The sequence below is a fragment of the Capra hircus genome, assembly GCF_001704415.2.
Source record: "Capra hircus breed San Clemente chromosome X unlocalized genomic scaffold, ASM170441v1, whole genome shotgun sequence".
NCBI classification, from domain to species: domain Eukaryota; kingdom Metazoa; phylum Chordata; class Mammalia; order Artiodactyla; family Bovidae; genus Capra; species Capra hircus.
Window position 1 is genome coordinate 7,352,973 of NW_017189517.1, and position 25,617 is coordinate 7,378,589.

General features: G+C 39.1%; 1 protein-coding gene across 5 annotated transcripts in view; it reads left to right on the forward strand.

The window, feature by feature from the left end:
- Positions 1 to 25,617, forward strand: part of ATP11C (ATPase phospholipid transporting 11C) — a 170,427-nt gene that overhangs the window by 48,460 nt on the left and 96,350 nt on the right. For all 5 annotated transcript variants that reach the window (XM_018044206.1, XM_018044203.1, XM_018044204.1 and 2 more), the window contains exon 2: positions 24,341 to 24,460. In XM_018044206.1, the coding sequence (XP_017899695.1) occupies positions 24,341 to 24,460 (120 nt within the window). The remainder of the gene's footprint in view (positions 1 to 24,340; positions 24,461 to 25,617) is intronic.

Here is a 25,617-nt window from a genome sequence, read left to right on the forward strand (position 1 = left end):
TTGGTTCTCCTCTCTGTCCTTCAGTTTCCTCCTCTCTAAAGTGGGGATGATAAAACCTGCGTCATAGCTTTTCTGTGAGGATTATTATCCAGGATTACATAATCTTGATCTTTACATTTATTTAAGATAGTATGGTATTGGGATTAAGGATGCAAGTTTGAAGGTCAGTCAGTATGCAGATCTTGGCTCTGTTCCTTTTTAGCCACCTGACCTGGTGAAGTGAAGTGAAAGTTGCTCATCTGTTTGTGCTCTTAGTTGCTCAGTTGTGTCCAACTCTTTGCGACCCCATGGACTGTAGCCTGCCAGGCTCCTCTGTCCATGGGATTCTCAGGCAATAATACTGGAGTGGGTTGCCATTTCCTTCTCCAGAGGATCTTCCTGATCCATGGATCAAACCCAAGTCTCCTGCATTGCAGGCAGACTCTTTACCGATTGAGCTACAAGGGAAGCCCGAGTGAAAATGATGTCGCTCAGTCATGTCGGACTCTTTGCGACCCCATGGACTGTAGCCTACCAGGCTCCTCCATCCATGGGATTTTCCAGGCTAGAATAGTGGAGTGGGTTGCCATTGCCTTCTCCAGGAGATCTTCCTGACCCAGGGATTGAACCCAGGTCTCCCATATTGTAGGCAGACGCTTTACCATCTGAGCCCCCAGGGACGTCCACCTGACCTAAACTAAGTCATATAATCTTGTACTTCAGTTTCCTCATCTGTAAAATGGGAAAACTAATAACTGCTTACTTCATCAGGTTGTTTTCAGAAGTAAATGACTTAATATGTATGAAATGCTTTGAAAGATACCTAGCACCTGGTAAATCCTAAATAGTTATTAACCATTAACAACAGCAACAGTGATCTTGATTCTCATCTCAGTTGTCAGCATGCAGTGTCAGTGTTCATTTACTCATTAAACCAAAACCTCCTTTGGAGATTGGGCAGATTCTTTTTAGCTTCTGAGCCTGACATAGTAGGTTGTTGTTGTTCAGTCGCTCAGTTGTGTCCAACTCTTTGCAACCCTGTGGACTGCAGCACACCAGGCTTCCCTATCCTTCATTATCTCCTGGAGTTTGTACAAACTCATGTCCATTGAGTCAATGATGCCATCCAACCATCTCATCCTGTCGCCCCCTTCCCCTGCCCTCAATCTTTCCCAGCATCAGTCTTTTCCAGTGAGTCGGCTCCTCATATCAGGTGGCCAAAGTATTGGAGCTTCAGCTTCATCATCAGTCCTTGCAAAATATTTGTGCAATGAATTAGTTAGTAAGTGAAAGAATACCTTTATGCTTCTCAGACCTACCCTTGCCCCCTTCCACTTCCTTTGAAACTGTTGTCTCTCTCCCTGCCATGACCCACATGGTTTTTGCAGCTGAACTCACCATGTTGTTTAGAATAAAAGTTTGGAATACTTGGTCTAAAAACAGAACAATCTGATTAAATCCAGGCTGTAGAGTCTGGGGCATAGTAGGCACTTGATTGATGATGTATGAATCGAACAAAGAGTCTTTGCAGCCCCAAGAGATGAGTTCATACCTTTATCCCAGATGGAAATAAAGAGCTTTTCACACCAGTGATGGTTTCAGGGTTATTAGGGGCTTATGGGATCTGCCTCTGACATGTTTTGAAGTAACACATTTCAAACCTCAATTTAGGTGCAGTATGTATGAGAGGGAAGAGCTTGTAGCAAGCCATTTGAAAGACTTCTGTTTCTTAAAATTGGCTACTGATGCTTTTCTTCACTGGTGATTCTTCCCTCCTATCATGTATAGCATATAAATTGATTTAATTTTTCTTTCCTGGTCTATCCCAAGTTTTCAAATGGCAGATTAGATTGAAAATAACTCAGTAGTGCTTTGCAGTTATTGCACAAGGAAAGCTGGCTTCATTGGTGCAGTTTAACTCTTGCTGTGTCACTCCACCTGGAGCAGCATGGAAATACCTTCTCTAATTATAGTCATTAAAAGTCTAATGAACTTTTTTGTTTTAAAAAGCCTTTTACATTTTCTTCTGTTAAGCAATTTCTTTTCATTTGTGCCATAGATGCTGTTGATAATTTCCATTTATATATTCTTCTGGCTTCATACAATTGGTTTCATTTTTAATGTAATCAGACACATGGTTATTATATGTAAGTTGTGTAGGTAAAAAGAGGTCATTCTTTATACAGTCTCCTAAAGATATTCTCCTTTTTACTGTTCTTCCTGTGAGAATTTACTCTGTCTTCCTTGTGATAACACCAGTAAGGCTGTAATATTTGTCTAGTTGTAGGAATATTTAGCTCTTTCTTGTTTGAATTTCTTGTACCATATGGGTAAATCCAGTCCTGGTAGAAAACTCCTGTTTTAAACACACAAAAAAGAATATTTTGTATTGTAAAAAATAGTATATGTACACTTAAAGAAACCATTTTGTCTTAACTGACTTCACACATTATAATTGCTTCTTTTAAAAATGTACTTCTCAGAAGGTTTCAGTTCCTAAAATCAAAGTTTAAAACTGCTCATATCAATAACTACTAGTGGGTACCACATTTCTTTTTCGGGTGATGAAAATGATCTAAAACTAGATTGTGGTGGTGTTTGCACAGCACCATGAACATAATACAAACTGTTGTTAAATGAGTGAAATCTTTGGCATGTAATTATGTAGAAATAAAGTTGTTATTTAAGAAAAAGAAAGGTGCTTATATCACCATTAAGAAGCTCTACTGCTCACTAGCTGGCTGTGTGGCCTTGAGTAAGTTGCTCTCCTTTCTGTGCCTCAGCCTCCTCGTCTGTGCAAGGCAGTAATAACAGTACCTTTCTAATGAGCTGTTTGTGAGCAGAAAATGGATAAATATATGTAAAGAACTTAATATTGTTCTTTGGAACCTGAGCCCTCATTGTTATCATGTATAGAGCACAGAAGAGAAGTCTGGGGCTAGAGATGTATCCTTTTCGGGTGTCATCATATAGATGGTAATTAAAGCCATGCCTATGGACTAGGTTACCCAGGGAGAGCATGCCATGGGGAGTGGTGAAAGACAGAGAGCTGAGGGCTGAATACAAGGAAATAGAAAGAGCAGATTTGGCAAAGGAAGCTCAAAAGGAGTATCTGGAGACATAAGAGGAGGTGTGATGTCATGGAAGCAGAGAAGATGGTTCTTAGCGTTAGTGCCAGAAAGAGGTTAGGTTAGAAACTGTCCATTTGATCTGGCAGGTTAGACCTGTGGGAGTAGGGGCAGGAACCAGCCTACAGAGAAAGGGCTGGAAGAGTAAAGAGGAGGTGAGGAAGGAGACATACTGACTGTATTCTTCTGAGGTAGTGACTCATTTTTCAGCAACTAATTATTGAGCTTCTACTGTGTGCCATTCCCTGCTCTAGGTTAGTGGTGTACCAGGGAACAAAAACAACAACAACAAAAACCCAAATCCTTGCCCTAAGAGAACTTTACTTTATACTGGGCTTTATTTTATACTGGGAAGGAGAGAGATAAGGCGGGAAGAGGATCCATTGTCAAGAAAAGTATGTGTGTTTAAGAAAATAAGGACTTAAACTAAACATTAAAGCTAAAAAACCAGGGGGAGATAGAGAGTGGAAATAAAATGGTTCATAGTATAAGGGAGATGGAGTAATTATTGGTGCAAAAAGATGGGCAGATAGAGATCAGGAGCATAGGTGAAAGCTCTTTATCAGTCAAGAACAAGAAAAGAAACCCCTCTTCTGAAACTGGAGGGCGAGACCTGATGCTCACACACAACAGGGAAGTACGAAGACGTGCCCAGCAGATGTAGGAGCAAGGTCACTCACATAGAGGAGTGTGATATGGGACTTGAGAGTCATGAAGCTTTCAAATAGGCACTTAGGATAAGTGGAGAGCACAATCAATGAGAACAAGTAGGACGTTCATGGAGTGGCACTGAAGATTTTGTAATGCCATGAACTTCACGTTAGTGTGATTTTTAACAAAACTGGAGGAATGAAGACAGTGATCTCTGAGACTGGTCCCAGAATTAGGACTTAATGTAGGTCTATTGCGGAAAGCCTAGTTGGGAAGAAGTTGACGGAGCTGGTGAGAAATAGGTTCTATGAGTGAACACTTTATAGAAAAAGTGAAGGTAAGGAATTTGAGAAACTGAAGGTGGGATCGAGAGACCAGAGGTTTTAAAGAGCTATGGTGGGAGTGAAAGAGCTAAAAGACTAAGAGAGCGTGCTTTTTTCCTTCGGGGTGTCAGAGATGAAGCAGTAAGTGATATTAATAAATCCCAGTCTGTCAGCCTAGAGCAGTTGGCTAAAGTAGAGCAAAGGTGAAGATCCTTAGAGCAAAAGAGTTCTGAGACTTGACAGTGTAGGTAGGTTTCTGGATGAGTTGTCTGTATGGATGATGGTATTTCCAAGTGCAATGATAAGAGGAAATATAGGACATAGGACTTAAAGCTAAATTTCTAAGTCTGCTGTTGATGTCAATAAGTGATCAGATGAAGGTTAGTAATGGTCACTTGAGATAACGATGTCCAAAAATTATGAAACAGGAGTATGGAGTTGGTTGTCACACAGACATTAAAATTTCACAGAATGATGGTAGGAGATGGGATGGAAAGGCCTCCAGTGACACAAATGAGTAAGGGGAAATGTCCAGGAGACATGCTGTCCATGAGGAGGAGGGGGTAAAAGTTTGTATCTCTAGATTGTATGACCCCAAAAGGAGGACACACTTTTCAGGAGATTGGATTCATGGACTGCACAAGCAGTGGAGAGGCAAGAGGAGACTGACCCCTCACATCTCTGGGGAAGAATCATCAGAAGAGAGCTAAGGCTTAGGGCTTTCCTTGTGGTTCAGCTGGTAAAGAATCCACCTGCAATGAGGGAGACCTGGGTTTGATCCCTGGGTTGGGAAGATCCCCTGGAGAAGGAAATAGCTACCCGCTCCAGTATTCTGGCCTAGAGAATTCCATGGACTGTATAGTCCATGGGGTTGCAAAGAGTCAGACATGACTGAGCGACTTTCACTTTCAAGGCTTAGGGAAGGCAAATATTTGTAGGGAACATTTTTTGGTGTTTAAGGATGTAGAGAGTTTGGTTAATGAGGATGGCAGATTCTGCAGGGCAGAGTTTAACCATTGAGTTAGGAGCAAGAGAGGGAAGGGGAACTGGTATCATGAATGTGGGGTGATGAAAGAAGCACAGAGCAGTATGAGGATCAGGATGAAGTGAGGAAGTTTGATGAGAGTCATGGGTGGAAGTGATTAGATTTGGGGTCCCCTTCCTTTTTTTTTTTTTTTTTGTAAAAATCTGCTGGAAAAGAGTAGTTCAGGGTGTCACAGATATACCTGGAAATTGCTCCCACCAATTCTTTCCCTCTTCAAATGCTGTCTGGGTCTGAACCTGACTAGAGTTGTAGGTTATGTGCTTCCCACACCAAACTAAAGTTTATTTTAACTAATGTGACTCAACATTGTGCAAAATAGAAGCTATAACAATGAGCATGTTGTTTTAGAAGTGCAACCTAAATCCTTGGTTACAATATACTTATCTGTTTTTTATTTTAAATTTTGGGCCTTTTTCAGCAATATCAAGGTATAATTAACATACAACATTGTGTAAGTTTAAAGTGTACAGCATAATGATTTGACATATGTATGCGTTGAGAATGGAGGAGGAGATGGCAGGCAACTCCAGTATTCTTCCCTGGAAAATTCATGCATAGAAGAGCTTGGCATACAGTCCATGGGGTCGCAAAGAGTCAGACACAACTGAGTACACCCACATACATGCATGCATACATTGAGAAATGATTATCACATTAAAGTTCCTTAACATATCAGCCAACTCACATAGTTACTCTTTAAAAATTTTTTAATGTTTATTCCCAGGAGTGAATGAAGGAATTTCTTCATTGTATTTTATGGTCACCATCAGAACCCAACTTCTACTTTCACAACAGTAACTGGGTGGTTGGGTATTTATTCACCTAAATAAATATATCTGTTTATTTATAATGAAAAGAAGTGGCAAAAAGCAAATTTTAGGAGTGACATGGTGGATTGCATTATGCCACAGACAGATGCTCAACCCAACCTTACTTAAACATTTACAGAGCCAGTTTTGATTAGCTCTTTAATCTTGATAATCAGACTCCAGTCTACTAAGCCCAGTCCAGAGGTGATTATTACTGAGATTTATAGCCACTGACACCACAAAATCTTACAATTTAGCTATTAGGAATTTTTTTTTTTTGCAGGGGTCTGGAGTTGGGTGAGTGGATTATTTAAGAAGGAAATCAAGTGTTTACTATATTGGAAACAAATTTGTTATTGTTCAGTTGCTCAGTCATGTCTGACTCTTTGTGACCCCATGGACTGTAGGCCACCAGGCTCCTTTGTCCATGGGGATTCTCCAGGCAAGAATACTGGAGTGGGTAGCCATGCCCTCCTTCGGGGAATCTTCCCGACCCAGGGATTGATCCATGCCTCCTGCATTGGCGGGCAGATTCTGTAACACTGAGCCATCTGGGAGGCCATAAATGGACATTAGTAAAATGGAAACCCTTAGCAAATCTTACTCCAGTTTGTTATATACCAGTTAATAGCTAGATGTTATCTGTGTTTTTGCAAGAGTTACTATTTCTTAAGGTCAATCAGTGTGTGGCCCTTTCCTATAAACCTTTAAGTATAAATGTGTAGGCAAACTTTCTTCTGGAGGATCACATTAAAATCGAAAGATTCATAATGAAATTTACATGAGGAGATTGTCAGAGAACAGTCTTAGCAAACTATAGTGGTCAACTTTTGCTGAGGGAGTTTCTTTTTTAAACTTTAATTATTCCTAAAACAAATCATTTCAAACATATGAAAAACAAATGGGACAATATTTGGCAAGCCTAAGCATGATTGATAAGGTAGAGACCAGCTATCTCCAGATCTAAACCTGCTACCCTCTCTTTGTTCAGAGCTGCTTGTCCCCTTTAGTTAGGGTGTTGCCTGCCTTTGTGTGTGCTTACCCTTCCCTCCGGGTTCTGGCCTCCTCAGCATTGCACGTGTGGCAGAGCTGAGCCAGTGCCTTTTCATAGTTACATCCATGTGGTTTCACGTGGTAGCTATTTCTGCCTCCCACCTAGTGCCTAACCCAGAGCCTCCACTTGCTGAGACTTCCCAAATTCCAACCCTGAAGTTGAGTCAGGCCTGTTTAATCAAGTTAGGGTGCTGTAACCTTTGAGAACCCATCTGAAGTTAACTTTAGATTCTTTTTTGCAAGTATTTCGAATGAAGTATGTTGAAGTCCTGAGTAAAGTCACAGTGAACTATTCTGTCTTATGCTCATGTGCTGATTAGATAGTATCTGGTCAGTGCTGTGTGCATAGTCACTCAGTCATGTCTGACTGTTTGCGACCCCATGGACTGCAGCCCTCCAGGCTCCTCTGTCCATGGGGATTCTCCAGGTAAGAAATTGGAGTGGGTTGCCATGCCCTCCTCCAAGGGATCTTCCCAACCTAGGGATCAAACCCAGGTCTCCTGTATTGCGGGTAGATTCTTTACCAGCTGAGCCACCAGGGAAGCCCTGATCAGTAGTTAGTAGGAAATCTGGGCAGTAGTTCATTTAAAGAAATGCTCATGATCATTAAGGTTTTGCAGGCGTGCTTCCTTTCTCTCTTTTTCAGTTTCACAGAGGTTGTATCTTTCTGTTTTTATTTTAGTCAAGAAAATGTTCACATAGATTTTATTTGTGGCACTGTGTTTCAGGGTAATAACCCTGCATATGTATTTCAATGATTTGCATTAAGGTTGCATTTTTTACACATTTTTAAAAAATCTGGGTTGGAAGCAACTAGATAATGGCAGCAAAGAAATTAGCTATTTCACTGTGCTATATAAAAGCAACTGACATTTTTTCAGCACTTACTATATGAAGGCAATGTCTCACAACTGCCTTCTAAGTCATTGATATCATCCTCATTTATACAGATAGGGAAACGGACACAGTACCGTTAAGGAAATCGGCCAAGATCTCTCAGGTGTAGTAAGTGGCAGAACCAGGATTTAAACCCAGACATCTGGCTCCAGAATCAACGTATTGAGCTGGTACGCTTCTCTTCCTCACTATATCTTGTGTGACCCCTTTGAAGCAACCTGGTAATTGCCAGGCTCTCTGAAAGAAGGCCATTAGAATAGCAAATGGCAGAATGCGTCTTGATTTTTGAGTATTAAAAATATACCCATTAGAAGATATTTACAAGACAGTTAAACTGTGAGCTACTAGCCTTGATCAAAGTAGTCTCATCTCAGGTCATCACTTAGTGATCCTTGGTGATCTCAAATGGCTGTAGACAATACTCTGATTTTGGAGCCATGCTGGTTTAATCAAGTGAGTGTGCCATATCTGTTTGTCCATACACCTTCTGCCACTCCATCCATTCGACCTTCCATCCATCCATCTACAGAATTCTTCGTCTTCTTATGACATACACTTGCTTGAGTGTGTGCATGCTCAGTCATATCCAACTCTTTGTGACTCCAGACACACACTTAGGTGTTGCTTATCTTCATCGAGGAATCAAGTCCCAAATGTATACTAAGTGAATGAGGCACAGAGCTCCAAGAATCACTGGCTCACCTTGAGGGGAAAGTAAATTAATTTATGAAGGTCTGTAAATTTTAATGTATCTACAACTCTTCTTATGTTACAGGATCTTGTAGATCACTAGTTGAACCTTCAGTTAACTTTTAAGGAGATTCATGTAGGTAATTCCAGTCCAGGAGAACAGCAGTTAGAAATAAACTGGGATACTTAGAAAATGAGGAGGGAGACCAGTTTGCTGAGAGCATAGCCTTCTGGAGGGGGACTGCTAGTGGAAAATGCAGTTAGAATGGGTAGACTAGGTCAGGTTACGATAGAGAAGCCTTGAAGTCAACCACAGTATAAAACTGAAAAGAAAGTAAGTTTTCTTGTCATTATATCCAGATTCTAGCTGTGGAGTATGCCACATGTGACATACCTACCCAGTAGATTTTTAAATGATTTGGATCATATTCTGGATAAAGGCCAGAATCACCCAAGGCTTGGATGTGCATTAATCTGAAAATCTATCTAGAATAACTGTGCCCGAGCAACTACATGATCTTAGTAGGGATTAGTCATAAATCTTGAATTGGCATTTTGGACTTTTAAACATTTAGCAGTATGGGTGAAAACTGCTTGGAGTGGGGTGTTTCAATTTTGTGTTGATTTCCCAATAGTGCTCTTTAAGACTGGAAGTTATGATCCAAGAAATAGTAGTGCTGATCGCATGCTGTTGTTTTACTCATTTGTGTGCAAGCATCATTACTAATTGTTACGTTAAATGTGTATACAAATAATGTCTGTTAATCATTAAGATGTTATTTCACAAATGCAATTTATTTTCACTTCCAGAAAGCACAGGGATAATGTTACATTGTTTAAATGTCCTTTGACAGCTTTAGCAGAGTGTTTTTTGGCTGCACTGCATGGCTTGCAGGATCTTAGTTCCCCAACCAGGGATTGAAACCCCAGCCATAGCAGTGAAAGCGCTGAGTCCAAAGCGCTGAGTCCTAACCACTGGACCGCCAGGGAATTCCCTAGCACAGTCTTTTTGTGTGGAACTTTCTATAGGTCAGTGAAATTGCTCCTCTCTGCTTGCAGAGAAATCCGTGGTACAAAAAATACCTTGTCCCAGCTTATGATTATTAAATGAGATAGACTTAAAAGAGAACAGTGTGTGACTGGATGATTTGAATTGTGTTTGCCCTGGTCCTAGCCTCTTTCCATAGTACACACTAGCTGGGTGATAGCTTTTCCTGAAAACCTTGTCAACTTGTCCTTGTACTCTGTGGCAAGTTGTGTTTATGGAAGTCAAAGTAATGTAAATCTAATCTGATTTTCTTCACAGAAACAAAATATTATATTGAAGATTATATTCCTGGACTGAAGCTTAACTCTTTTATTTAATAGAAATGACGATAACCACCATTTTTAATCAACTGTTTAATCAACTGGAAATGATTAATCTGAATGCTGCTCAGGATAAAATGGTCTGAAGTATATGTTTAAGAAGGCATCACAATAGCCAGTCGCATTAAATTATGTTTAACGAGTTAGTGGACTATACAAAGTTCTTATTGTTACAATAACTGTCTTGTTTTTACTGAAATGAAGCAGAAGGTTAAAACAATGCACTTTATGCAAAGTCAAGCAAGTCATAAAAGATTTCTTTGGGTAACTGTTGACAAGAATGTTTGAGTAGAGTTTGGGGGAGTCTTGCAGTTAATAACTTTTTGAAAAGTTGAATTGAGATTTTCTTCTTGCTTTGCTTATTGTAAATTCCTGAAGAAAATGGCAACCCACTCCAGTATTCTTGCCTGGAGAATCCCTTGGACGGAGGACCCTGGTGGGCTGCCGTCTATGGGGGTCGCACAGAGTCGGACATGACTGAAGCGACTTAGCAGCAGCAGACACAGATTTTGGAGAACAGGTCATTGGTCTCTCTTGATTTGAGTTGCCATCAGGGAAGGCTTTAGTGAGGAAGTGACAGTTGAGAGATCTGAAAGGTGATTCAGTTCAGTTCAGTCGCTCAGTCGTGTCCGACTCTGCGACCCCATGAATCACAGCAGCCTCTCTGTCCCTCACCAACTCCCAGAGTTCACTCAGATTCATGTCCATCGAGTCAGTGATGCCATCCAGCCATCTCATTCCTCTGTCGTCCCCTTCTACTCCTGCCCCCAATCCCTCCCAGCATCAAAGTCTTTTCCAGTGAGTCAACTCTTCGCATGAGGTGGCCAAAGTACTGGAGTTTCAGCTTTAGCATCACTCCTTCCAAAGAAATCCCAGGGATGATCTCCTTCAGAATGGACTGGTTGGATCTCCTTGCAGTCCAAGGGACTCTCAAGAGTCTTCTCCAACACCACAGTTCAAAAGCATCAATTCTTTGGCGCTCAGCCTTCTTCACAGTCCAACTCTCACATCCATACATGACCACAGGAAAAACCATAGCCTTGACTAGACGGACCTTAGTTGGCAAAGGAATGTCTCTGCTTTTGAATATGCTATCTAGGCTGATTATAACTTTTCTTCCAAGGAGTAAGCGTCTTTTAATTTCATGGCTGCAGTCACCATCTGCAGTGATTTTGGAAAGGTGATTACCAGAAGATAAACTGGAGAGGGAGGAGCTTCCCTGGTGGAGGGAAGCTATAGAGTAGAGGCCCTGGGGCAAGAAGGCGCCTGGAGCTCAAGAGGGTTGGAAAGAAGACCAGAGTGAACAGGGAGGAAAGACTGGAAAAGTGAGAGGGAGAGACCCGATTCTGTGCGAGACCTTGCAGGTCAAAAGAAGGATTTTAGTTTTCAGTTTTAATATCAGTGGGAGACTTATTAAAGCAAGGATTAGAAAAACAATATGATCAGGTTTGTGTTGTATGTGATTGTTGTGTGGTCATGGCTGGGTCAGCTCTCAGAATACTCTGCGGTTGTCATTCTTGGCACTTAGCTGATTTGATAAGTATATTATCAGTGTCATGTCTCCTACTACACTCTCAGCTCCATGAAGGCAAGGACTGTTTCTGTTTATTTATCACCCTATCTCCAGTGTCTTGCACACAGTAAGGACTTAATAAATACTAGTTGAATGGATGCATCGACCATATCAAGCCTTGTGACCTGCTTTAAGGCAAGTGTGTTAACTTTTTTCTTTTTTTTTGAGGTGAAGTTTACATAGCATAAAATTAACCATGTTAAAGTGAATCAATCAGTGGAATTTAGTACATTCACATGTTGTGAAAATGTCTTGGTCCATGACATTTTCATCACTCCAAGGGAAGCTCTATACCCATTAAATAGTTACTCCCTGTCTCCACTTCCTCCCCAGCTCCTGGGAACCACCATCTCCTTTCTGTTTAATAGATTTACCTATTCTGAATATTTAATATAAATGAAATTCTACAATATGTGACCTTTTGTATCTAGCTTCTCATTTAACAGAATATTTTGTTTTAGGTTCTCCCATGTTGTAGCATGTATTCGTACTTCACTCTTTTTATGGCTGAATAATATTCCACAGTGTTCCATTTTGTTTACCTGTTTATCAGTTGTTGGACATTTGGGGTTGTTTCCTCCTTTTGGCTATGTAAATAATGCTGCTCTGAATATTAATAAACAAGTTTTTGTTTGAACCCCCGGTTTCCAGTTCTTTCGGATGTATAAGTAGGAATAAAATTGCTGACTCATATGGTAATTACTTGCTTAGTTTTCTGAGAAACCACCAAAATGTTTTCCACCAATGCTGAGCTATTTTACATTCCTGCCACTATGGAGATTCCATTTTCTTTACATTCTCAGCACTCTTAATTTTCCATATCTGTTTTAAACTCTAGCCATCCAAGAAGCACTTTGTCTTTAAAATGCATGAATGAACTTCCCCTTATATGCAGTGAATATCTCATTCTTTGATACTTCATCACTTTGTTACTCAACATTATGAAAAGTTGTAGTGAGGCTCAAAGGTACACTGGACTGAATTGGATTCTAAATCCATAAAATCTATGTCCTGTGTTACTCTGGTACATTGCCTTCTAAGAAAGGTTTGTAAGTATTAGGAGAATCCCACCTTTTCCTCTTACCTCTGTTTTTAAGATAGAAGATGAAGTCTAAAGGACTAATCTGACATTTAAACAAATGTCTTCCTTCTAAATATACATGTTGCTTAAAAGCTCTTTGGAGATGTCTTGAGATCAAGAGTAGTATGGGAGCTTCCCAGGTGGCGCAGTGGTAAAGAATCTGTCTGCCAATGTAGGAAACGCATGGGATACAGATTTGATCCCTTGATCGGGAAGATCCCCTGGAAAAGGATATGACAACCCATTCCAGTATTCTTGCCTGGAGAATCCCATGGACGGAGGAGCCTGGTGGGCTACAGTCCATGGGGTCTCAAAGGATCAGACATAACTGAAGCGACTTTGCACACTGAGAATGATGAGGAAGCCGTATGCTGTCTTAGCAGAATGCTCTCATCACAGCTAATTTTCTTTTGGCCTGACACATTTGTACTTGTTCCCTTTTACTTTTCGTTTTCCTTTGTTGCTCATTTATTTTAAGCTTAGCTCTTCTTCCCAGAGAGTAGATGTACCTGCTTGCTTTTGGTCTGGGACAGAACTGTAGCTAATGGCTCAAAACAGAATAGGGCTATAAGCAGAATATGTTGGAATACCCATTCATAGTCATCAGTCCACCATAAATAGGCTCTCATTAATAATGCTTAATTAATATTTGCATTTTTGCAAATACACTTTAATTGCCAGCCTTTGAGGCCCTCCTCCATTCTTTCAGGTTCTGCCATTTTTCTGTTCTTAACTAATGCTGTAATTATTTTCTGATTGTCAACATTTAGAAAGTTTTATATCATATCTGAGTTCACAGAGTAAGAATGAGTTCAAATATATTAACACATTTGCATACACACATGCTTTTAATGAAAACGTGAATTAGAGTGAAATTCATCACAATCAGGAGAATGGAGTCTTTGTGGACATTTAATTATCCAGTACTGGTCATGACTAATCTGCTTGTGTTCCACTGACTCAATCGCTTAATGCTGTGACTGCTATGCTGTTTCATGATTTAGCTCAAAGCATTTTTCCTGTTCAAAGCTTGCCAGGTAATTTTAATGTTGGCTGTAAATTCTTATAATTGTTCTAGATACCCCCTATGTGTGTTTTGGAAATATCCCATTGCTATTTTCAATCATACATGTGAATAGAATTTCAAACTATTGTTTGTCCTATTTGGTAAAAAATCAAGAAAAAAAAACTGGTTTAGAGGTGTGTGACCTTTGGTGTGAGTAGTGTTTGTTTTTGGGAAGTCATACATTTAGAGTGTGTCTGGTTTAATAAAAATTCTTTCAAATGGTTTTAAATCTGTGTGCATGTGTTTCATTTTATAGCAAAATCCTTTTGAACAAGTAAAACTTGTAATTCTAAGTGGTTCATTATTTTTTAAATTGCACTTACCGCAGTTAATCCTAACCTGTTTTAACGTTTGTACCTTGGGTGCCGGGACATAAATTTCATTCCACTTTATCAGAGGAAAGTGATTCTCTTGGGTAACAGGTACATTTGAGAAGGCATTCATTTTTTCACATCTAAATGTTACCATTAAATAAATTGGCACTGTAGTGCTTTAAATGGGCATCCTTAGAGCCCCAAAGAGCCAATGTACCTTCTAGTGTACTGAAATTAGCACCCTGAAGCTTTTCCCTGATGTTTGTAATTTTTCATAATGTTCCTTTTATTTCTCCTTTCTTGTCTACTTTGAAGCTTACAAATAAATTTTATCCTGACTACATTATCTTCTCATGTATATTGGCTTATATATTATTCTTTATCCTCTAACAGGTCATCTGTCCCCCTCCTTTCAACAGTTGTTTTTTTTTGTTTGTTTGTGTTTGGATTTTTGGTCCAGGCTGAAACAAGTGGTGAATAATACAGCAACCAAAACCACATTTCAAATTTTATTGCTAGAAAGGTCTGACTTCCAATTCCCCTGCAGCCTTTCAGATCAGATTATTTAGTCAAGCTCTCCCCAAGTTACCGCTAAAGAAACCTATTCCAGGACTTCCCCTGAGACACAAACACATCAGTCTGTAGTAGAAGGCAATTAAAACCAAGATCTCCTGGTTTCTTGCTTCTCATAATTAAGCCTTAGAAGCAAAAGCACACACCTGGGATCATGGGTGAAATTGTCACAAATTCAGCAATTATCTCGCCTTATAACTTTGGCTACTTTGCCAGTATAGCTGATCGTGATGAGGTAACAAATACACTAGAGTAGCATTGCCCAAACCATGTTTTACAGAATCCAGTGTCATTGGATCTTCCTTGGGGGATGGGTGTTCTATGGGAAGTGCTGACTGACACAAAGATAGAGGCTTCTTTACTGGAAGACTTTTTAAAGCATTTATTGTGTGAATATTTGTTGTGAACAGCCAGGAGGAGGGGTTACAGGAGTAACTTTCCACCTTCTGGAAGGAACCTCATTCTTAACTTATTCCATGTAATGCAGTTTGTGAAACATTAAATGGAGTTTTCTAATATTCTTGTTAATCCATCTTTGTGTGGCATTCCTACTTGGCAGTACTAAAAGGCCAAATATTAAAATTTTGCAAACCAAACCAATGTTACTACACACAATAACTAATAGATATTGTATATGTTCTTTCTGTGCTTCAGTATTCTGAAGGTTATACATTATACTTAAAACATATTGCTGATTTTTAATGTCTCTTTTAAGCATGTTTTAAGAATAATTACAAATAGATCACCTATTATGTTTATAGCAGCACCTAGTGTTTATACTGTACACCAGTTACTAATCCAAAACCTTGGAAGAGAAGTGAGATTTAGAGACAATGTAAATAATTCCAGTGTGTGTGTTCCAGTGTCTGGGTACCTGTGTATATGGGTGGGGTGCGTGTTCAGTTGCATCAGACTCTTTGTGGCCCCATGAACTGTAGCCCGCCAGGCTCCTCTGTCCATAGAATTTTCCAGGCAAGAGTACTCGAGTGACTTTGCCATTTCCTTCCAGGGGAATCTTCCCAACCCAAGGGTCGAACCTACATCTCCTGCATTGGCAGGTGGATTCTTTACCACTGAGCCACCTAGGAAGCCAAATAATTCTAGTACAGTTCCTAAATGACCATGTGCTTTGCCAATAAACAGAAAAATAAATTCTTAATTGTACTCCCATGGTGTCAGATCATCTGTTTCAAAGGGCTAATGGTCTGTGTTGTGGACAGCAGCTTCAGGGGACTTTTTGAGTGGCCCTCTCATGCTTCTAGATACAACATTTGTCAGTCTCCCTGGCCAACTCTGGTCCTCTTCATGAATGATGTTTTCAACACCAAGAGCTTGCTCTCGGTCAATAGACCATAACTCAACCTGCCTCCTTGAATAAGAGTAGCATCAGAATTGGGTATGCCTCTTTTGTAGAGCCAGAAACTTCCTTGCTTTAAATCAAATATGTACACTTGAATTATGTGAGGCCATTGCCTGGTTCTGTGCTAGCAGTTCTTAGAGTTTTAATATTCACATAATTGGATATTAGCAAGCACCATCCTTTTTTCACCTGGATAGCCTTTTAAGTCCTTTAAAGTGATCTCTGGGTGTTTTGTTAATACTACTATAGGCAGTCATTTAAGTTTCGTTACCCTTTTTTTTTTTTTAACTATTAAAGAAATTAAGGCTTGATTTTCCCCGGGTCTCACACTTTACTGCTTCTCCTGTAAAAGTCTTCACCTCTAGGGAGGATGCTTTTTTCAAGAACAGATTTTTCTTTAGGACATTGTAATTTGAGCCAAGAAGTGGGCCACGATGTCCTTGAATGGAAGGGTAGAAAATTGTCACTGAAGAAGTGGAGACCTCGTGTAAGGCCCCTCCCACTTTGTTTTTTTTTTTGGTTATTCAACTCCGTGATGCTCCACAATGGAAATTATTTTTTACCTACCTCTTTTGTTGGAGATTTTTTTTTTAAAGCTATAGCCTGGATGTGCTATTTAAACTAATTATAACTTGGACATTTTTTTCTAGCTAGTTTGCTTTGTGTGTGATATTTAACAATGCCCCGGGGTTGGGGAGAGGAATGTACTCGTTGGTTTCAGTGGACATGCTCCAGCATATATTTGAACTGCTAGGCCTTTCTAGGAAACTTATTATCACTTTTATAAAAACAATCTGTTACTAAAATGGAAGATAAAACTCTGTTCAGGACATCAGACACCTCTTTTACAATATGTTTTTTGTTCTAGCCTAAGTTTATCTCTTCTTACATTGTAATAAGAATTCTTCCCTGGTGACCTAGAAAGATTTTTGGCTGAGAATTTGTCTCTTGTATTTTTCACCCTAATAGCCAGTGGGTCTCTCCCTTGCCATTGTTACATATTACTGTTTGCTTCTGAGATAAAATTTTGCTATGAGATGTTTAAAAAATGGGGAAAGGAATTCCCTGGTGGCCCAATGGTTAAGACTCCACGCTTCCACTGCAGGGGACACAAGTTTCATCCCTGGCCAGGGAACTAAGATCCTGTATGCTGCAGGGCCAAAGGGAAAAAAAAATTAAATGCAAAGTAGAAAATCTTTCAGCTCTAAGGGATTTTGCTACAAAAACCATCTGCTTGAGTATTATATTTATTTTGGTATGCATCTTTTGATGCTTCAGTGTACACTATGACCAATACTCTTACAGTGGGGGGACTTCTTATATCACAGTGAATACCTAGGTTATATCTCTTCCTTTTATACTATATACCTGCTTAGAACTAAAAGTTCAATTGAATTTTCCTCAAAAGTTTGATTTTTAGCCTCACTTCTTACATTGGTCCATTTAATACAGGCATGGGTTAAAAAAGAACTTACAAGATGAGGAGAAAATGCTGTGTAGTATAAAATACTAATATTTTAAAGTAATGCTGCTTTAAAATCAAAAGTTACAAAGGCAAATCAAGACTTCAGAAAAAAGTAACAAAAAAGATGTCAAATGACCTGATAATAGAGGCCAGGCCACCAGAGCACCCCTTCAAAGTCTTAAAGGAACAAACCAAGTCTTCTAGTACCTCCCTCAGACATACACAAACTTGCTAGCCCCAGTTGGCTGTCTTCCCAAATTCTGGGAAACTTTACAAAAATCACAGGGGTTGGTACAAGTAGTGTGATAATCTGCAGTGTTCTCTCTGTGACTTAGCTGCCATTGTGTTAGCAAATTTCTGGGTGTCGGTATGCAGAGGGTCGCACCTTCCTCTCCTGCCTCTGAGGTTTGTGATCTGTATTTTATTCTGTTCCCTTTCAGCCTGGTTGGGCTTTGAGGTCCTGGGGCCTTCTTTAGACTTGCTTTCTGTTTGCCTGTGTATTTTTATCCATTTCCTGAGGGTGATAGTAAATGTGTGGTTGGCATGTCAGTCAGCCTTACTGTTTCTCCAATCCTTAGAAGTTGTGTACCTCCCTATTGATTATTAACATCTGGTTAAGTGTTGGGAATGCATGGTGGTGTGTAGATATGTGTAGTAAAAATGAAAAGTCACTTCTGAGGCCTTGTAGATGTGTCCAGTTCATCTCAGTTAAGTTTGTCTTAGGAGAGATGCTATTACCAAAAAAAGTGGAGTTCCTGAGCCCCAGCTTGAATTTTGTCTCAGGTTACCTTCTATAAATGGAAGAATCTCTGAATTTTTTTTTTTAATTCCTGTTAGACTCCTGAATCACTAAAGGCTTATAGCACTTTCGATCTGTCGACTCTTAATAGCTACCCTGTGAGAAACTTCCTGCATTTCTTCTTCAGAGCCCCGTTTCTGTAGCCTTGAGATCCTTGGGGTGAGGCATGGTGGGGAAAAGGATCACAGAGGGAACACTTAGAATTAATTGTTCCTGGTAAAATTAAACTGCTCAGTGGATTACATTTAGATAATGAAAGCTTTACCTTGAGCTTCCAAACCCAAGTCCTCACGGTCACTGCTTTTTCCTAAGCTTTGTACTTGCTGATTGAAGTGTTTTTCTGGCACTTAGTATCTTTTTCCTATAGGAGTTTCTATTCAATTTAATGTGCTGCCATCGGGTAATGCTTGCCTAGAGATTACCTGCATGCCTAGGGATGTACTTTGGATATTTAGTTGTGTTTTGCTCAGATGTTTGAGAGTATTGATTAATATAGCCATAATTAAGTGTCTTCTTGCCTTTAAAGGCAAGAAGCGACAAAATGTCCTGGCTCAATCTTGCTTCACTTCCTCTAACAAAGGAGAGACAGCTTCATGACTTAAGAAGGTGCAGGAAAAGAAAAATCAGAAAAGTGCAATTTTTAAGACTCGTTTTAGAGTTATGACTGTAAATTAGGCATGAAGGCTATTCTTGGCTTGTTATAATGGGATGGGCTTAGAAGCCTTAGCAATATGACCACTGAATTCATTGTAGAAATCTTAACCAGGAAGCTTAATACACTGGAAATATTGCCTGGCACTGGAGTGCTTCTAACCTTGTGCAGAACTTCCACCCTTAGTGGGCTTCCCTCATAGCTCAGTTGGTAAAAAAAATCTGCCTGCAATGCAGGAGACCCCTGTTCGATTCCTGGGTTGGGAAGATCCCCAGGAGAAGGGATAGGCTACCCACTCCAGTATTCTTGGGCTTCCCTTGTGGCTCAGCTGGTAATGAATCATCGGTCTGCAATGTGGGAGACGGGTTTGACTCCTAGGTTGGGAAGATCCCTTGGAGAAGGGAAAGGCCACCCACATCCAGTATTCTGGCCTAGAGAATTCCATGGACTCTTCAGTCCATGGGGTCACAAAGAGTCAGACACTACTGAGCGACTTTCACTTTCACTTTTCCAACTTCAGTATAGAAATGCTGAAATTTTCATGAAATGCTCTCTCATGAATTTGTTTGGCCTTTTAAAGACTGATTATACTGTTCAACAACAATAGAGCTTCAGAGGGAAAAAAATAGCTTTGGGGCTGGAATGTGGAGAATAGATTACACATTGCCAAGTGTTCAGATTATTAATAAGGATTATTTTGTTCAGTTTAGAGTAAATATAGTAGTCCTTCAATGTCTGCAGGGGATTGATTTCAGGAACCTCAGATGCTTGAGTCCTGTAAAATGGCATAGTATTTGCATGTAAGTTACATACATCTCCCATATAATTTAAATCATCTCTAGATTATTTACAATACCTAGTACAATGTAAATGCTATGTAAGTAGTTTTTAGGTGCGTAATGAATTCAAGTTTTGCTTTTTGGAATTTCTGGATCTTCCCTCACCAGTGAAATATTTTCAATCTGAAGTTGCTGGAATCCACAGACGTGGAACCCACCGATAAGGAGAGCTGTCCTTTTGCTTGCTTTAGTAACTCACAGAGAGCAGTTTGATGATCAATAAAAGTATGCTGTGATTGTTGGAGATTACATTATTGATTATTTGCTGATAACCCGAGTAGCTTTCCATGTTTTCAGGGCCTGTAATTTTCATTATCAATGATCTGAATGATCAATGGCTAGTAGATACATGCAAAGTGAGTATTGACGAAGAATCTCATTTTGTGAGCAGCTTAAAATGTTTGGTAGGGTTACTACTTGATGGTTATTTGTATTTTTTGTCTTTTGAAAAGCTAATTATTTAAATTATTTTGATTGCTTTAGAAGTGTAGCATTATGCCTGGTGTACTAAAAACTTGTAGGATGTTCATTAAGGTCAATCATTAATTCAAAGAGTGAGGTTCTGTAGCAGTAATTCTCAGTCCTGACTGCAAATTAGAACTGTCACCTGGGGAGCTTCTAGAAAAATTAAATAAAAAGACCCAGCCATTGGTATTATGTTTAAAGCCAATGTGTGGCCAGACTTAAGAACCACTGATCTATGACTAAGGAATAAATTTAAGTCTGCCAATATGTGGAATGGATGGAGAGGTGAGCTGTGTTTTAGAAACTGTGCTAGCTTTCATGATGAAAGTCTTGTGTTGAGTTCTCTGTTTTCCCTCAGTTCTTATTGAGTCACTGGTCTAGAGACAATTAAGAAAGTATACTTCCAGTAGCTTTTTTTGTTTATGACTAGCAAAGGCATAGGATTTTAAGATGGTACTAGTTGAATAACAGTACCATTTTACTCTCGGTTTTTGTTGTTGTTGTTTTTTAAGATTTATTTATCTATTTTATTTTTTGCTCTGCATGGACTGAGGGGAGGCTCCTCTAGTTGCAGTGCATGGGCTTCTCATTGCAGTGGCTTCTCTTGTTGCAGAGCACAGGCTCTAGGGTTAGAGTTAAGTAGTTGAGATGTGTGGGCTCAGTAGTTATGGTGCATGGGCCTAGTTGCTCTGCAGAATGTGAGGTCTTCATGGACCAGGGATCAAACCTGTGTGCCCTGCATTGGCAGGCAGTTTCTCAACCACTGGACCATCAGGAAAGCCCTACTCTGATGTTTATTGAGAGACTGTATCTTGAATAAATTATTGGAGTTTTTTTTGTTTTTTGTTTTTTAAAAAACAGGATTCAGTTTATAATTCATGAGTACAACAGGGTGATTTTTATCATGAATAAGAAAATTATGTCGACTTCTGTGTTAATTCATAGACTATATACTTTTAAATATTTTTCACCCTTTTAATTGTAGTGTGTATGATATGTCATTAAAATAGAATTGGTGCCAACTCATTTCAATTTTAATAAATGGCATTTCTAAGGACATTTGCACGGGAAGCACTTAAACACAGGATGTACTCCTAATGAAGTAAAATTCATTACGAAGTGGCAGGAATCATACACTCCCATTCTAGACTACATTGTGTGCCATCCAAACAGGAATTTTTTTTTTATAATTCCTATTTAGAGTTTCTCTCCCTTGGCTAAGGCACCTACATTATTCAAAATCACAGGAGCTAAAACCATTGCTTTAACACTACATTGGCAGACGTGGAAAATTACAATGAATTTACACATATAGTCAGCTTTGCCATTTTTATGTGAACCAAGCAACATTACAGAGTTGAAACAAATTCTACCAGAAATTGCAGGTTCATCAGATTTTTAGGTTGACAAGCATGGAAAGGTCATCTGTTTCACCCCACCCCAGACCCAGTCCTCAGGCAGCTCCAAATTTCAACCTGCCTGACCTGGGGAGACTTTGCCCTTTTTTGAAAAATCCTCAGGAGCATACATTCTACAATTTTTTTCAGGCTCCTATTTCCTCGTCTAACAATGATCATTGTCTGGATCTCCCATCCCCTCTCTCCCTCCCCAAACCTGCACAACAATTTCACTCCATTTTCTCCTATTTAATGGAGATAGAGGTCACTTGAAAGAAATCAGAGATGAGGTATGAGGAAAGCTCTTAGTAAAACTATAAATGCTATACAAATACAAAATTCATAGAAATATCACACGCCTGAAAAATTGCTTTATGCTTGTACCTTCCTTTTGTTCTTTGGAAAGTTATCTGCCACAGAAGAAAGTCGAAGACAATTCAGAATTGGGATAGTGCTAGTTCAGTTTGGTTTTAAGTTAATCTGTGGCCACTGTTAACTGAGGAAAACAATCTATCTGTACTGGCAGTGCAGGAAACATCCCGCTTCACTGGTCTTCTACCTCTTTCCTCTTCCCCCTTTTCATTTGTTGAATGATCTGAGAACTGGCATGAAAGGTGGTTCTTGCTTATTTGCTCTATAGCCACTTCTTGTGTGAAAAACTAGATAGCCATGTGACTATTAAATGAAAGAATTTAAATTGTAGTGTGTGTGTGGACTTGACAATTTCTGGTCTGTTGTAGAGACTACATTGGGACTGTAACTTGCAACAGAAAGCTAGGGGAGGGGAACAAAGTAAACTATACTTCTAAGAAGGTGTATTTACTTTTTGCAAAATGGGTATTATGGGAAATATAGTGCTCTTCTGTGTTCAGACCCTGTATATTACAGTTGCAAACAAAGTCAGTCCCTTAATCAAAATGTATATAGTTCCCATTCAGGTAAAGGTATTGTTTACTGGTTTCCAGGAGCTGTTTGAAAATTTACGTGTTAATCACTGACCCTTAGCATGCGAAGGACCTTGTACAGTCAGTTGTTCTAATGCCCTGTCTTGGGGCAGGTGGGTAAATAGCACTTGTAGAGTATTGATGACTTTGTGACTTTTCCCAGATTGCCGTAGATTGAATTCCCACAAGCTCCCTTTTAGCCCATACCAGAGTGTATTTCCAGTAGTTATCATTTATATACAACCTAAATCTCTCCTACTTCAATTTATCTCAGTTACTTTTCCAGTGATTCCCTGTTGATTTTGGAGGCCGGACCCCACTAGATAATTACTTAATAATCTTTGAATGAAAATAGTGAAGCAAGAGGTCTTACCATATTTTAGGTAATGTTTTTTTCATTCAGAAAAATTATTTTCCCTATATCTGTTTGAGGTACAGAAATTCAGACTGGAATACAGCAAAATATAGACATTTGGAGAACTTGGCAACCTCTAAGTAGTCTTGCTTAAAATGGTTATTTCAGGGATAGAGAGTTATATCTTTGACCTTTAAATAGATCACTGAACAAAAATCTTTGTGGCTATATACTTTAAAACATTTTAGGTTGTGGAATTACGCTCTTTTTTAAAAAATAAGGAAATATATAAGTGGATATTGGTTTCTATCATACTTCCTTAGACTTAAATAAATGGTTGTCTCAAACATGTAAAAACAGTGCCATCATAAGAGACTATCCATTTAGAAAGATGGTAATGACGATCCTATATGCAGGGCAGCAAAACAGACACATATGTAAAGAACAGACTTGCGGACTCTGGGAGAAGGCAAGGGTGGGATGATTTGAGAGAATAGCATTGAAACACGTACGTTACTACATGTAAAATAGATGACCAGTACAGATTCAATACAGGAAGCAGGGCACCCAAACCCAGTACTCTGGGACAACCCAGAGAGATAGGGTGGGGAGGGAGGTGGGAGGGGGGTTCAGGATGGGGGGACACATGTGCACCTGTGGCTGGTTCATGTTGGTTGATGTATGGCAAAACCCATCACAATATTGTAAAGTAGTTATCCTCCAATTAAATAGATAAATTTAAAAACTTAAAAAAGAGACTATTCTAGATTTATATAAGGAAAGATATTATCTTGATTTAAGATGAGAAAACAGAGTGAAGCCTCAATGAAAGAAAACTTTGAGGTAAAAATGCGCCTGAATCTTGCAGCTTGTAGATTCAACAAATCTACTTTTTAAAAATACAGAATGGGCATTAGAGTTATATTGTGTGAAATGGGACTTTTTGGCAATAAGTTCTGAGAGATCACAAAAGAATATCTTTCCTTGAAAAGCCAAAGAATTGTAACTTTTCTTTCTAGAAATAGTTGATCACTCCATGAATAGAGGTAGCCATTCTATATTCCTTTGTATTTATAAGCAATTATTTTCAGTTTATAATAATTTTGCAGTCTGCTTTCTGCTGTCTGATAATGAAATTTACAAACTTGTCTTCAACGCTTTTTGTGTAATAAATATTCCCAATCTGACCTTTTCTAAATTAATATGTTGCTGTGACAGTGATGGTTGAGATCCTGTAGATGAAAGAAAATGCTTGGCAGTAAAAATACTGTTTCTCTAGGATACTTCAATTTAAACATTTAGAATCACAATGTTGGCCTCAGAGCAGTTGGCCTAAACAAAATTTTACTAACAGTGAAGTTCGAATTTCCTAACAAGGTTTCTACTCTTCCTACTATTCTCTCTCTAGACAATAGCCAAACATGCTTAGACACTTAGATAAGAATTCTGTGCTCAGTAGAAGCATGGAGAAATGTGATGAAAAACTGATCTGTTTTCCTGTTTCTCTTGGTCAGTGTGCTGGAGAAGAGAAGCGAGTTGGTACACGCACAGTATTTGTTGGCAATCATCCAGTTTCAGAAACTGAAGCATACATTGCACAAAAATTTTGTGATAATAGAATAATCTCATCTAAGGTAAGTTGTTTAACTCAATAGATTTTCATATAGTAAGCCAAATAATACTTATTTATGCTGTAAGCTGAGACATTTATATATGCATTCCTGAATGTGCATTTGTACCAATCATAGACCAACTGTAGTAATTACTCCACCAAAAGGCAGTTTCTTTAAAAGCATCACTTTGTCTCATTATAGCTGAAAGAGTGTTTCCTTGCTCTCCATTATGATTCATCATGCCTGTTGATTATATGTATCACTTTAAGCCTTAAAGTGTGCTAAAAGTGGAATTATTTACATGCCCAAAGCTTCCTGAATTGGCCTTGTGTGGATGGACTGGGTTGTAAATAATTTACATTCTTCCAGAGGGTGTTATCTTAGAGTGACATTTGTATCTGTTTCTGTTCCATTGCAGAGCTTCTCAAGTACACTCCTGGGTCCTAAAGGGTACATTCTGTTCTGTGCACTGCTTGAACAGTTAAGGGTTCAATCACCATAGCTGTGTTACCATTTGAATAATCATCTTACTTTATTTAGCATTGTGTAATGCTAAAAGAAGCGGCCTGAAGACCTGTTTAAATCCTGGTCTGATCATTTACTAGCTATGTGACTTTGGGCAAATTAATCTCTCAGTCTGAATGTCCTCATTAGTGAAATGGAGCTTATGTTCCATTCATGAAAGCATTCTTTATAACTCATAGTACCCAGTAGTCATCAGTCTACAAGTATTAGTTTGCTAATCTTTCCCCTTGACTGAGGAGGTTAGGTGCTAGGTGCTAGATGGCTGGCACCGTCTAGAGACTGCTGTGTCTTCTAGTATGGCACAGATCTTGATAATTTTCCTCGCTTCCTCATGTAGCATGATAAGGTATACCTCAAATGTTGGTGACTATTGGTTCATTGCATGTTGACAGACACTGAGGATCTGAAACACAGAGTTATACCCTTCCTTTGCAAATTTAGCATTTTAATTTTCAAACATGTGGTTTCTGTTTGGGTAGTGATATAATACAGATAGATTGTACTTAGCTGGGAGAGTAGCATGTAAAATATGGACAGAATGATTGAAAACTGTGTCACCTAATGAGCAGATCCATGGGACTATAGAACACTCTGAGTTTAAATGTCTGTTTCCTGTTAATCTTTAACCTTGTGGCAGAAATTTATTGTCAGCT